At 55.1% G+C, this 14,623-nt stretch overlaps 1 protein-coding gene across 1 annotated transcript in view; it reads left to right on the top strand.

Annotated features, from left to right (window-relative positions):
• Window positions 1-933: 933 nt before the first annotated feature.
• LOC119095232 (uncharacterized) overlaps window positions 934-14,623 on the top strand; it is a 16,518-nt gene continuing 2,828 nt past the window's right edge. The window contains exons 1-5 of the mRNA XM_037218100.1: window positions 934-957; window positions 3,409-3,577; window positions 4,237-4,405; window positions 4,980-5,142; window positions 10,997-11,119. Coding sequence (XP_037073995.1) covers window positions 934-957; window positions 3,409-3,577; window positions 4,237-4,405; window positions 4,980-5,142; window positions 10,997-11,119 — 648 coding nt within the window. The remainder of the gene's footprint in view (window positions 958-3,408; window positions 3,578-4,236; window positions 4,406-4,979; window positions 5,143-10,996; window positions 11,120-14,623) is intronic.

Below are 14,623 nucleotides of genomic sequence, written 5' to 3'. Positions count from 1 at the left end.
ATGTCATTATACAGGTGAATTAGTGTTCTTAGGGAATGTTTCACATTTAGATACTGAAGGAAGCATCAAATGTCATGCAATCAGCTCTGATAACTATTGGCTTGCTTTTTAGGTAGACAAGACTGGTCTAGACAACACAGATTATCTGTTTAGTAAATATGCCTCTCAGTACGGCATGCTTGGTTACGTCATCGTACCTTGCACAACATTGGCTGGAGCCAATTGACGGCCCGCTTTATCTAGAAACCGTGCTCACGAGCGCCAGATATGGACGACTCGATGCATTTTCCTCGGCATTGATGGCCGCAGAGCCAACGGAATGGCTGGATTTTAATGACGTTATTTTGGTGTCGGGGATGCTTAGGTGACTTGAAATAATCTCTCCGAAAAAGCCTACACATCTTCGCGGGCGTGTAGGTCTTAACAAGGGCATGGCTGTGAACTGCACTGAATAATCTTCGATATGTTATTTCCGTTCAAAACCCCATACAAATGTGGAACATGATTTTAACTCAAGTGTAAATATTATAATTATAGTCAATATAGCTTTCATACCATAACGTTGTATATGTTGTGATCATCGCAACCTTACGGTAATATGTTGGCCATTAGTAGTGTTATTGCAGCATTTTCATGGCATTCTGCACGAGCGTATTTTATGCACCGTGCCAGTGGCAATGATTTAGTGCTCGGTATAGCAGGGATCCGACAAGCACGCGCAGACATCGGAACGGCTAATGCAGCCCGTTTAGGGTGCACGTTCGCGCCCATGAACCGAAACCGCACGGCTGCCTTGGCGCTGATCACCACCCACGCCGTGCCGTCTCGACAGGTGAAGGACGAAGCTATGGTTGAGGACCTGAACATGATCCTGAACCTTGGCGACGTGCCCAATCTGTATCCAGCGGACGAGAAGGCGGAAATCTCGAGAAGATGCAAACGATCGCCAAGGACATGGTGAGTAGGACGGAACCCGAGACGTCAGCGACCTTCGGCGCCGCACTGCAGGTGGCGATTGTAGTGAGTTAGGCCCGCATCTAGAGACGCCCAAGCCCGTCTGATACGGGGACTGAAGTCTTCCGTCGCCCTTGCGTCGAAGCGCAAGCGAGAGCAGTCTTTGTTTACGCCACCTCGTATCGCATGCATCCCGCCCCACGGGCCTCTGAACCCCCGGATGCCTGCCATATCACGGTGGGTGTGCAGGTAGCCTCGTCCCAGGGCCGCGGACGTGCTGAGCGATGGTATCGGTCAGTGGCAGTACCCTCCGCTGACGTGGACGGGGCTGGCCGGCCGGCTGGTGGAGCCCGCGTGGAAAGTTCGCTGCCGCGACCCGGCCCGGCCGGCCTGGCGTCGACCGACGCGGAGCTCGAGATGGGGCAGGGGTCTGCGCTGGGAGCCGGCAGTGGTCTGCGCTGGACATGTGGCGCTCGTAGCGACCGTTTGGAGACAACGCGTTGCGAAATGTAGCGTCACCATATAGCGTCATCTGTCTCCGCCGTTTTCGCGTATAATGCAGTCGTACCGGGCGCAAGAAAACCGGGCTGAATGCCTATAGGTACATTAGATAAAACGCAGTTCGATAGATCAATTGTCATACAAAACCGGAAATTACGTTAAAGATGGCGATTAAGAATCGCTTGGTGCAGGCTCCTCGTGGGCTTTTGCGGCGGAGTGGGACGGGTTTTCGGGCATGCTCCGCCGGATAAGCCTCAATCTCGCTCCACCCAGTACGCTTTGGGACCAGTTCGGTCGACTTGCCACCGAACCGTTTTGGGCTGATACTGTCGCAGACGTGGGCAAGCATCTGGCGCTGGGAGCTGGGACCCTCGGCACGAGCCCTGTGTCCTGCCTCGTTCGCGCGCGGCCGTCGGGAGGGAGGGGAGGCCCCGTCAGGCCCGCGCCCCGCCCGGATCGACGGCGGCCGGCGCCGTGCGGCTGGTGATAGGGAGGAGCCGCCGCTGCAGCCCGGCGCAGGCGCGCGGCGTCGCAAGGCGAGCACGCAGGTCAGGCACGGCTCCTTCAGCGGGCGTCCGCCGGGGGATGCGGTGACGGTGCCGAGTGGCGCCGTGTCCGCCTGCTCTGGCTGCGGGGACGGCGCGCTAGATTCCTTCTTACTGCCCTTGTTTCCCCTCTTCCTTATTCGTTTTCTTCCTACCTCGCTCCGATTTTATCGTCCGCCGCCCATCCCTTCATCCTTTTTTCTTTTCGCTTGTTCTCCCGCCGCTTACATTTTCACTTCTCTATGTTTCGTTTTTTTCTCTTTACCATTCTATACTTGCGTGTATTTCACCCATTATTTTTCCTATGTCCTCGTTTCCAGTTCTGCCCCTCTGGACCCTCACCCGATATCTCTCCCTGACCCGTTTGTCCGCGGTCTTTCCGCTCCTTCGCTCTCCCCGCTCCTCCAATCTGCCTGCCCTCTTGGCAGCGGCTGCTCGTGCCAGCCGTTGCGGTCCCATAAGCCAGCAGTGACGCACGAGACGCCGTCAGCACTGGGGCTGGCCCGAGGTGGCCAGATGCGTCACGCCGCCGCCCAGCAGCCCTCGGGAAAGCTTGACCTCATTACATGAGGCAATGCCGGATACTTGATTGGCTGCGGTACGGGTGTTGCTATGAACAAAATGTTTACAGAAAGAAGTCTGTGGAAATGGACAAGCCTACGTTTAAATGGTCAGCGAGAACCTGCCAAGATCGGTCAAACCAATCAAACGTTTCTCGTTTACTAGCTACCAGTTATTTGAGAGGAGGAGCGGTGTATGCCGCAGCGCCACAGCCATGGTGAACATGTCAATGCTTAATTGATTTGCAAACTCATATAGGGGCCAAGCGTTTTTGACGCCAGCATAGAATAGAAAGTCATCTTACAAGCCCTAGCCGAATACCTGCACTTCCGACTTGTTCATCTTTCAGCTTCATTCTCATAAAAGAATTATATGCTCCAATCCACTTTCACCCATCTCCCACGAGGCCCTCGCGACTCGCACGGTGTGCACCACGCACAAACCTCGCACGGTGTGCATCACACACAAACCTCGCACGGTGTGCACCACACACAAACCTCACACAGTTTACACCACACACATACTTCACACGGTGTAAACTGCACACAGCCCTCACACGTTGTGCAACACACAAACCTCACACGGTGTACACTGCACACAGCCCTCACACGGTGTAGACTGCACACAGCCCTCACACGATGTGCACCACACACAACCCTCACACGGTGTGCACCATACAAACCTCGCGCGGTGCGCACCACTCAACCCCCACACGGTGTGCAACACAACAAAGCTCACACGGTGTGCGCCAGACACAAAACTCCCACGGTGCCTTTGCACTGTGTCAGCTGGCCTTCACGTCCCACCGAGCGCCGCTTTCTGAGCACGGCTCTGGCCGCGTCGGCAGGGCCGCAAGGTGGACTCGGCCCCGCTGGCGCTCTACAACTTCTTCATCGAGCTGGTGCGCGCCAATCTGCACGTGGTGGTGGCCATGTCGCCCATCGGCGACGCCTTCCGCAACCGGCTGCGCATGTTCCCCTCGACTCATCAAACTGCTGCACCAATACCATCGACTGGTACGGCCCGCTGCACTGTCGGAGGGCTCTGAGTGCGAGCACGAGCGTGGGCGTGGCGCGGCGCGGGCGTGTGTGTGGTGTGTGTGTGTGTGTGTGTGTGTGTGTGTGTTGTGTGGGTGGTGTGTGGTGTGTGTGTGTGGTGTGTGTGTGTGTGTGGTGTGTGTGTGTGTGTGTGGTGCGCGTGTGTTGTGTGTGTGTTGCGTGCGTGCGTGCATGCGTGCGTGCGTGACGTACGTGCGCAGGTTTGTGTGCGCGTGTGCATGCATGCGTGGCTACATGCGTACGTGTGTGCATGCGTACGTACGTGCGCGCTTGTGTGCGTGTGTGTGCTGTCGTTGACTCCTTCGACAGGTGCGTGTTACGGGTTCGGTCGTTTGCGTCGTGTTGTGACTGGAACACGTCGTATGCAGCTGTCTACTCGTGCCGAGCCGCGGCCTGCTTTGTGCCATGTTGCGCATTATATCCGTGCCTGTATTTTGTGTCTGTTGGCCTGGCGTCTTCCTCATACCAGTATTTCCTCACCCTGTTTTAGTGTTCACTCTATCGTTCCCTTGCCTGAGCCAGTGCCGCCTGTGTGACAGGTTGGGATGTCGGTCTGTGCCGTGCTGTGCTGTGCTGTGCTGTGCTGTGCTGTGCCCCGGCCGCGGCGCGTGCTCCAGCTGACCGGGGACAGATGTGTGCCAGGTTCACAGCCTGGCCCGAGGACGCCCTGGAGCGGGTGGCACACCACTTCCTCCGCGACGTGCCGGACATGGACGAGGACCTGCGGCTGGGCTGCGTCTTCGTCTGCCAGCACTTCCACGAGAGCGTGCGAGTCATGTCTCAGAGGTGAGCGGCGCTTCTGGTGCTTGCTTTATTTATTTGTTTGTGTTGAAGCAGCGTGACCTTGGCCAGCAGGCATGTGCACACGCCATCCTGGTTGTTAATGTGCCGTCGTAGAATACAAATAGGCGCGAATCATGCATGGAGTGGCCGGAGCGATGTTGGGTGTGGTTAGGTGGGCTGGATAACTAACGGATATGATGTCCCACCGGCTAGTCGTGCTCCTCATGGGTGCATGCGGTCAGGAGAGCTTCCGCCCTCTGGTGGCCGCTGTCATGGGTAAGTTTCGCTCAGCGGGTACCATGCGGTGGCTGTGTGTCACCATGCGGTGAGACTTGAATGGTGGCCGCGCGGCGGTCCCGTCCGTGGCCACCTTGCCACCGGCGACTCCCGCTCAGGTGGAACCGGTGGACATTTTGGCTCAGACCGCGGCGCGTGCAACGGCAGGTTCTTGGGTGTGCGACACCTGCTAGCCATGCCCCGCCCCCTCCCCTACCCCTTGCACAGTCGCTGCCATGGGTCGCGACGCGCGTGGCTGTATGACTCACTTTCGCGGCGACATAATCGAACGCCTCGCCAGATACCTGGCGGAGCTGAACCGACACAACTATGTGACGCCCACCTCATACCTGGAGCTGATCCTGGCGTTCAAGGCGCTGCTGCAGCGCAAGCGGGACGACATCCTGACGCTGCGGCAGCGCTACGTCACCGGCCTGGAGAAGCTGGAGTTCGCCGCCTCGCAGGTGCGGGTCGGTCAGCGGCTGACCTGGGCGGACCTGGGTTGGATATCGAGCGGGGGGGGAAGGGGGGGGGGGGGGGATTGGACGTGGTCATGTGATGTGGCGGCGAAGGGCATTTTAAACTGCTGTCAGTCTTTGGGCGTAGGCTCTGAAAAGGCTGAGATGGCGAATATGGCTCTTAGGTTTCTTTCATGAAACGCTGCAGCATTAACCTGCAGGATTCATCAGAGTTGCTGCATGATGTGAAGACTCGTTTTTTAAGCTGATCAAAGCTAGCTTGCGAAAAGCTTGTCCATATTAAACGGGGAATTGGGCAACCTTGTATTTTACTCACTTGAAAACTCCGCTTTTAGAGTTGCTTCACACATAGAAGAGTCCCAAGAAGGTTCCGATGTTGAGGAAAAACCAGCCCCCTAAGACGGTCGGAAAACCTTCAGATTATCGATAAGTAGCGTGAACCGGTTTGAGCGCCTAGAAGCAGCTGACAGAAGTTCGATACAATCTAACTATCTTCTAACCACCAAAATCTGCATCGCTTAATCTCGCTGCCGCACCGGGACCTCCTAACCGACGCATTTTTTTTTAGTTTTAGCCGACGCCAGTGGTCGCCTGGCTTCGTCGCGATCCCCCGGATTTTTACCTTGGCCTTTACTATCAGGCTGTGGGTAGTAACCTTGGCTGGCTGACAGAACCGCTATCGTGCAGGGGAGGCGGCACGTCCGCCTGGCGTCTGTCTGGCTCCGGCTGTTATCTCGGAGCAGCTGAACACGCCCGGGGCCTGGGGTCAGCTGTGCCGTCCCCTGGCTTTCTCAGAGGGGTAGGGTGGGCTCTTCAGGAACGGGGAGCCTTGCGGTGCCTCTTTTTGTCCTCAGGGGTAAACGGGGTCCCCCATGGAAGATTCTCCTTCTGTTCTTTCCCCCACACACAGCGGCATAGCATGCAGATGACATGGTGATTTTGTCCGTTGGCCTGTTCTGTCCATCTTTTTGTAGAAGCTGACACCCATCGTCTGGTGCTACGGAAAATGAAACAGCTACTGTGATTAGTTCGTTACAATGGACACTTCGTGGCGGCACGTCCGGACGAAAACATGTTGTTAAGCGTCCGGCTTCGTAAACGGGAATGAAGCTTAACGTTCAGTTCGGCAATAATCCCAGAAAATACAACAGTTCACGTGCTGTATTTTCCTTAACAAATGTCGCTACAAGCAGCACAATGTTGTGGAAAACCGGCTTTGAAATAATTGAGGGAATGTTCTCGATAGCGGGCTGGTTTTTACGCCTGAGCTTGTTTTGATTGTGTGGTTCGATTGACACAGACATGTCCATCTGTATTCAGCCAAATGCGATCTGTTCGGCACACAATGACCATGTCGTAACACTGGCGCGCATGACTCCGCAGTCCCGTCTGTGGAAAAGGCACGAGACCAAAATATCCCGGCAGCTTATCACGTCATTTACCCGTTGACCCGGTGCGAGTGAACTTGGGTTCAGGTGGGTTCAGGATGGTGGGTTCAGGGCGCGCGTGACAGACTGCGAAGTAAGCAGCTAGAACCCAAAACCACCCATGCAACTCAGTTGAAACAAATCTGCAGAACGCCAACTGGATACCGGGTAACGTTTGTGATCGCCCTGGTATAATCTCATAAATATAGGTCGCTCCGAAGCTATCTTTGAGCAGCAAATTATGGACGGACTAGCTCGCTCGCCTGCCGCAGTTTCAGAGGCATCCGCGCCTTTAAAACGTGACACTTTTTCCGTCCGCAATGCATGTATCCTGCGTGAAATATTTTTGGGTGATTGGTGGCCATCTGTGTGACCCCAGGCCGTGTACATACGGCGGAGTTTTGCGCCCGCGGACGCGGAGTTAAGCTCCGCCGGTGGCCCGCGTGCCAGTGACCCCTGCAGACATGCTCACGTGCCGGGGGCCGCGCCCAGCTGATGGCGTGGAGTCAGCGTGGTCGCTGGCCGCGTGCCTTGTTTGGTTCGGTGCGAGGCTGGGCCGGCGCGCCGTCTGCCGCCATCGATGGTGGGTGTGCGAGTTGACTGTAGATTGTCGAAGACCTGAAACTGTGGACTGTGACTGTACTCGGGCGGGCCGGGGACGTCTGCCCTCGCAGGCAGAGTGGAGGGAGGGGGGGGGGGGTGTTTCACCTTAGATGGCGTACCACTCGGTTGCCGCGGGCCGTCTCGTGGTTCGGAGGCGGTGCGGTTAGCTTCGGCTCGCGATGCGGGTACAGCTCTGCGCCGAGAGCGAGAGCTAGATCAAGTTGTTCGCCTTCGTACGTGCTGAAAAATGGTAGGTTCGGCAGCCCGCCGTAGCGACGACGCGCCTGGCGTGGGCTAGGGGTGAGCACTCCTCGAGTTTGGGCCAAACAACGCTCTGTTTTTTTCTGCATCGGTCACGCAGATAAGCAGCGCTGCACATGTGGCGGATGTGTCGTATACGATTATGTAACGAGGGTTGTGCGGATTTTCAAAACGCCAGGGAATTTCATGGCTTCCGCCTGCTTTGTTTGCGATTGTACGGACTGCCTATAGTGACCACAATGGCAGAACTACTTAATGGTTCTTGAAATCCCCAGCATATGCATTGTCAGCAAGGAACGCCGTGCTCGGGGAGACGGATGTACCAGCGGGGTGTTGCCGTCAAGTTGTTATCACTGTCTGTCGTGATGAGGAGGTTTCAACCACTTTGAAAATAAAGTCAGAGGGATCGCATGCCTAATGCGGCTGATTGTTGTTCTTTGGCAATCGTTCGTACTGAAAGATGATGCGATCACATAAATGCCATTTTAAACAGACCTTGTAGCTTCATCTTCATTCATCTTTAATCTTAACATTTACGATGCCGTGAACTTTTTGACATTATCGGCCGCCCCTCTGTTGTTGAGCATGCGTCGTACAATAGTGTACGAGCATGTACAATAGTGTACGACACACTCGCGTCTCGCCTTCATGGGCGAGACGCAGACACCCCGTTGTAAAACGTGTGGCAGTAGTTCCGACGGGCAGACACGAGGCCGCGACACACATTCTCCGTGTACGCTGTGTGACGCATCTGCGTGTAACGCAAACAACCGCTGCGGAAGGTAGCGTGCTAATACCACACGTAGGTTCCATTGCGTCCAAACCTCTTAGATAATAAGTGTAGGTACGGGTAGTCGGCGTCCAGTCGCAGCAGCGGCTCCTGACTCACACACTGCAGAGTCGGTCTCTGTTGGTCCTCTGCCGCCGCGGCTCGCTACAGTGGCCGATCAGTGGCAAGAGCGTCCCGTGATCCTGCTGGCCCTCGTCCGCCGCGGCTCGCTACAGTCGGCGTTCAGTGGCAAGAGCGTCCCGTGACTCTTGCTGGCCCCTCTGCCGCCGCGGCTCGCTACAGTCGGCGTTCAGTGGCAGGAGCGTCCCTTGACTCTTGCTGGCCCCTCTGCCGCCGCGGCTCGCTACAGTCGGCGTTCAGTGGCAGGAGCGTCCCCTGACTCTTGCTGGCCCCTCTGCCGCCGCGGCTCGCTACAGTCGGCGTTCAGTGGCAAGAGCGTCCCTGACCGCTGGCCCCTCTGCCGCCGCAGCTCGCTGCAGTCGGCGTTCAGTGGCAGAAGCGTGCCCTTGACTCTGCTGGCCCCTCTGCCGCCGCGGCTCCCGACAGTCGGCGTTCAGTGGGCAGGAGCGTCCCCTGACTCCTGCTGGCCCCTCTGCCGCCGCGGCTCGCTACAGTCGGCATTCAGTGAGGAGCGTCCCTTGACTCCTTCTGGCCCCTTGGCGCCGCGGCTCCCACAGTCGGCGTTCAGTCCCAGCAGCGGCTCCTGACTCACACACTGCAGAGTCGGTCGGCCTCTCTCGCTCCTCTGCCGCCGCGGCTCGCCGTGGGCCGTCCGGCGCGCCGTGAGGACGCGCGACCCGCCGAGCGGGAGCGGGATTGCCGACCGTGAGCACGTGACTCTCGGCGGCCGTCACGAGCTCCGACTCGCCGTCGTGTGTGACGAGTCTCGTGACGCGTGAGGCTGCGCTTCGGGGGCTGGCGTCACTGCGCTCTCGTCACTGGTGGCGTTGTCTGGTCCTGACTCAGTTTCCTGTCCGTGGCTGTGTCTCAGTGTCTCAAACAAACATTTCCTGTTAAAACTCCTTGTTTTTTTTCTTTCTTCAGAATCCATAAATGTGTCATCGTCTGCTTTACGCGGACCATCTTGGACCATCTCATAGAGCACGACGCAAACTACATTCTGTTCTGTGGAAGCTATCAAGAGATAATAAAGGTGTGATATGTCATGCCAGCTGACCAGGGGTGATGCTGGATATATTACGGCCACTTACTGATAGCATGCAGCGGACAACGAAAAGGAAAACACAAATATATTGACCACCAGTTGGGCTTAATTTGCATGACACTGCTTTAAAAACGTAATCCTTCATCGACTGAACTTTCGTGGTGCCGTCCAGTTCAGCCGACGCGTTTAAGCCACCGATCGTCCCTAATCTCCATGTTTCCCAACTCTCGGGATCGGTACGGTCCCTAGTCCCCGACGTTAATTCCGCCCAACCCGCTGGAGCATGAAGAACGGGATGCCTGCACACCACCGCGTGTGACCGCCCGCCCCGTCGCGTCAGCCGCGGAGGTCCGCGGGTTTCCGCGGCGGGTGCGGCCGTATTTCCTGTGACTCAACGTGATGTTCTCCGATTCCCGGCCGCGGGCCGTGCTTTCCTCGAGCAGGCTGAGGATTCCGCGAGCGTCCTTATCCTGCGGTGGTCGGCTGTGATCGCTGGTCACCGCGCGGCGGGCTGATGACGCCAGCGTGGCGGACGGCACCGGGGTGCGGCTGCGGGTCGGCCGCCCTTGACAACGCCTGAAAATTGTGGCGGGTTGGTGCACCGAGGAGTGGCTGAGGTGAAGACAAGCACGGCGATAGATGCTGCTGATGCGGGTGTGATATGTGTTGCAAGCAGCCATGCACCTGCCAGTTACTGTTATTTCCATATTCGACGCATCCCGTCGTCATTTCGTACATGTGATGATTACTGTTTTTCACGGCCTTCTTCAAGTCTTTTTTTAGGGGTCTCGTTTAAGGCTTCAGCACATAAAGACTGGACTGGTACACTGCCTCTTCGCCGCATTTCTCTGTTCCCGATGTCTTTTAGCTGATGACGATTCGAGGGAACGTCGTTTTGTCTTGCAATGAATGCTGGAGTAAAAATATTTCGTAAAACATTTGGTTGAAGCTTTTCAAACCACGGAGCATCATGGGTATGCTGCGCATTAGGCAGGCCAGAGGTACGGGGTTCGATTCCCGGGGCGCCCGCCCTTCATGCCAGGGGGGGGGGGGGGGCAGGCGACGCCATATGGCCTCAATAGCGGAATGCGTCGTAAAATCCCAATGGCGACGCAGCGCCATTGCATGCCGTTCCCACATTGTCGTCGCGGAGTTAGGATCAGCTTCCAGTACGCCAGCTTTGTAAGGGCCTTATAGCTACAATGTTTTTGTTGTGATTGGAAATGGTGTGGGGGTTATCTAGGCCGTGCACGTCGATCGGCCCGGGTGGTTTTAGTCGGCTTTGTGTCTGCAATAGTGCTATTTGCTTATTTCCAAGCTGGCAGATTCGCTTCTACCATCCTGCCACCGGTATGGTCGGGGAATATTCGAGGTTTTTACGGCGTTCATTGCATGTGGGTCCTGTGGGCGCAATGGCAAGGCCCGTAAAGCGGGGTAGGAGTCGCACGCTCGGTATCCCACCCTCGGTAGTAGAAGGGAGCTCGTGATCCCGCCCCATTTGTCGAGCGCGCTTCCCCCATCTGGATGCCACCTCGAGACTGTCGAGCCCTGCCGGCCGGTTTCTCACGCTCAAGTGCACATTATGACCGCCAGGTGTCAGTGATGCAGGACGAGCTGACAAGCCTGCAGCCCCAGCTGATCGAGACGTCGGCGCAGACAGAAAAGCTCATGATCAAAATTGAGCAAGACACCATGGAAGTGGAGGCCAAGAAGGAGGTAAGTTTCACGGACGGTCTGGAAGCCCCGTTTGTGGCTGACTGCATGCGACATTCAGTGCCAGTGAGTTCACTATCGATTGGTTTCTGTCTTTTTGTTGTTCATTGGAGTTTTCGGGCGCGTCGCGACTGCAGTGGTCATTTTGCGCCCATAACTATGCTGTTACTTAATTAGTACGGTGTGAAAATGACTGAAAATCAATATCTTTTAAAAACGAAAAGAGCTGTTTGGGATCAAGAAAGGAGGAACTGTCACCAAGCACATCGTTAATCGTCAGGGTCGAAGCCTGTGAACCAAAGTGACGTCGTCGTTCTTCGAAGAGGCATGGACATGATATAATGACATGATGGACAGTCAGGACGGCACCACACACACACACACACCGCTGGCATAGGGGTCGTCGGCTCCATGCAACAGATGGCTATGGGTGGCATAAGCATGCCCAATGCGCAGCCTGCATAAAACCACCTCTTCCCACCGCACACTGCGAGAGCATGACGACCACAACCCAACTCTGTCTTTATTGCCCTGAGCTTATTGCCCCCCCCTGGTCCCAACAGCGCTGCAATCTGCTTCTCAGGAAGGTCCTGACTGCCGGGTAAAAATCTCTGGCAGGGATAGGCAAAAACCGGGTATATGGTGCTACCGCTGCTCGCTTAGCAGCGGCGTCAGCCAGTTCGTTGCCCACGATACCGACGTGACTAGGGATCCAGCACAGCGCAACTCTCTTTCCAACCCGATTCAATTGTGTCAGGCGGGATAAAATGTCCTGTAAAAGGGGACATGATGGATAAACTTCAGTGCAGAGAGACTGCTCAGTGAATCTGTAAAAATGGCGTGTGAAGATTCTTCACCCACTTCTATGAAACATATCGCCTTGGTGATTGCAACTAATTCCGCCGTAAAAGCTGACGAGTGGGCCGGTAACGAGAACGATCGAGTGACGGACCCGCTAACGAAAGCACAACCCACGCCATCCGAGGTTTTGGATCCGTCTGTGTATGTCAGGGTATATCCTTCGTAACACGCCAAAAGCTCAACTGCCTGGATCTCAATAGGTGTGGTGTGACGTCTTTTTTCCTAATTCCGTAAGCGAGGTGTCAATGAAGGGTGTGGTCATTTGCCAAGGAGGAGAAGCCAGGCGGCCTACTTGCCTTACACCCCGAACAGGAATTCCGCTCTCAAGCAGTAACGCTCTCATTCGGGAACCAAAGGTTAAAGCGTGCTGCTGCGGCCCATGACGAAGAGAACTTACCGCAAACCGCGAAAATATTGCAGAATATGTCGGGTGAAGTGGGAACTGCCGCAGCTTCAAGGCATAACGCATGCCAAGCATTTTCCTCCTCGTCGAAAGTGGTGGTTCATGTGCCTCCGTTAAAAGGCTGACGGAAGGTGATGTGCGTAACGCCCCAGTAGCAATGCGAATGGCAGTATGGTGGACGGTATCAAGAACACGCTTGCTGGATTCAGACGCGCCATCATAAACAAAGCATGCGTAATCCAGTTTGGAGCGGACGAGGGAACGATATAAAAGCATAAACGTGCTTCTGTCTGCCCCATAAGATGTACGAGACACACACTTTAGTATGTTGAGAGATTTAAAGCATCGGTCGCGTAACATTTTAAGATGTGCGTTATATGTAAGGCGACGGTCAAAGTGTATCCCAAGATACCTGGCCACGGCCTTATTTGGAATGGAGCGACCATATAGACGGATGCTCAGATCATCACATCGCTGACGACGACAAAAATGCATCGCAACGGTCTTGTCGCCTGAAAAACGAAACCCGTTCATGTCACCCCATCTTTCAACGCGGTCCACAGCCAGCTGGAGACGCCGCTCCATCGCTGGTGCTCTCGCTGCACTGGTCCAAATAGTAAAATCGTCAACAAAAAGGGCACGTCCGACCGACTGTGGGAGCACATCACAAATATCATTTATCATAACTGCGAACAGTGCTACACTTAACACGCCGCCCTGGGGCACGCCGTTTATTTTGTTCGTACCTATCGGAGAGGACGTTGCCGACCCGAACACGAAGTATCGTTTGGCTAAAAACCTTTGGAGAAAAGCACTCCATATGGCCACGCATACCATATTTAAAAGCTTTTGAACAATACCATGGCGCCATGTGGTCATAGGCGGCTTCAATGTCGAAGAATATGTCCCCATATGCGCTTTTTTCTTGAAAAGACTTGCGAACCGTGGTGTCCAGTGTTAAGAGATGGTCCGCCGTACTACGGTTTTTCCTAAATCCGCACTGCGAGTTACTAAAAATATCGTTGTTTCTAAAAAACCAAGTGAGTCGCACGTTTACCATCTTTTCCATGAGCTTTGACAGTGATGACGTCAGTGAAATGGGTCGGTAATGAAGAGGGTCCAGCCCACTCTTTCCCTGTTTTAGGATAGGCACCACAACAGCTTCCCGTCAGTCCGGAGGGAACTCACCTCTTGACCACACCCTGTTGAAGGCCGCCAATAGTGCACGACGTGCGCACGGTGGCAGATGTCGGAGATCTCATTGTGGATGTCATCAGGACCTTCCGATACACTACGAACTTTTCCGATTGCCGACTCCAACTCCACCAAAGTGAAGGGCTCATTGTACGCCTGTGGTTGCCTTGTAGAAAAGTTCACTACGGTTTTTTCGGATTGTGCTCTTGCCGTAGAAATGTGGGCTCCTGTCTGCACCTTCGCTACGTGGGAGAGTGCTCGGGCGATGCCGTTAGCCACATCCAACGGATGAGTCACCACCTGGCCGTTAACATGTAACACAGGAAGTGGCACGGATGAAAACTGCCCAGAGATTTGTTTGATCCGAGCCCAAACCTGCCAAGTTGGTGTGAATCAGTTGAGCGTGCATATATACATACGCCAGGATTCACGTTTCGCTTCTTTTATCGTGCGGGGGGCGAAAGCCCTGGCTTTCTTAAAGGCTACTAAATTCTCCAAGCTACTTCTGGCGTCAAAAGCTCGGAAAGCACGTTTGCGTGCGCGAATTGCATCACGACACTTCTCCGTCCACCACGGCACAGGAGTGCGACGAGGAAATCCAGAAGTACGCGTGATGTAATCGCTAGCGCAATCTAGAAGTCTGTGAGCAAAATCCTCAATAGAGAGTGCCACCCGCACACCTCCGGTCTGACATAATGTCTCCAGTCGAGCCTCAAACTCACTCCAGTCAGCCTTTTTTTAAATTCCAACGCCGTGGTCTTACACCCAACGTTCCTCTTATTTGGAATCGAAGCCACACTGGAAAGTGATCGCTGCCCATTGGATCATCTGCCACAGACCACTCGAGGCTCTCCACCAGCTCGGGACTAGAAAGACTCAGGTCAAGCGCGGAAGTCTGACCAGACGGCAGTGTAAAATGAGTACGAGTCCCTGTGTTTAAAATACACAGTGACGAGTCACGGATAAAATGTTCGCACATCCTTTCGCGGGTGTTCGTGCTATCACAGCTCCACGCGGTGTGATGAGCGTTGAAGTCGCCTAAAAGAAGA

The sequence above is a fragment of the Pollicipes pollicipes genome, unplaced genomic scaffold, assembly GCF_011947565.3.
Source record: "Pollicipes pollicipes isolate AB1234 unplaced genomic scaffold, Ppol_2.1 Scaffold_4219;HRSCAF=4965_pilon_pilon_pilon, whole genome shotgun sequence".
NCBI lineage: Eukaryota > Metazoa > Arthropoda > Thecostraca > Pollicipedomorpha > Pollicipedidae > Pollicipes > Pollicipes pollicipes.
Note: the sequence above shows the minus strand (reverse complement) of the source record. Positions and strands in the feature narration are given on the sequence as shown.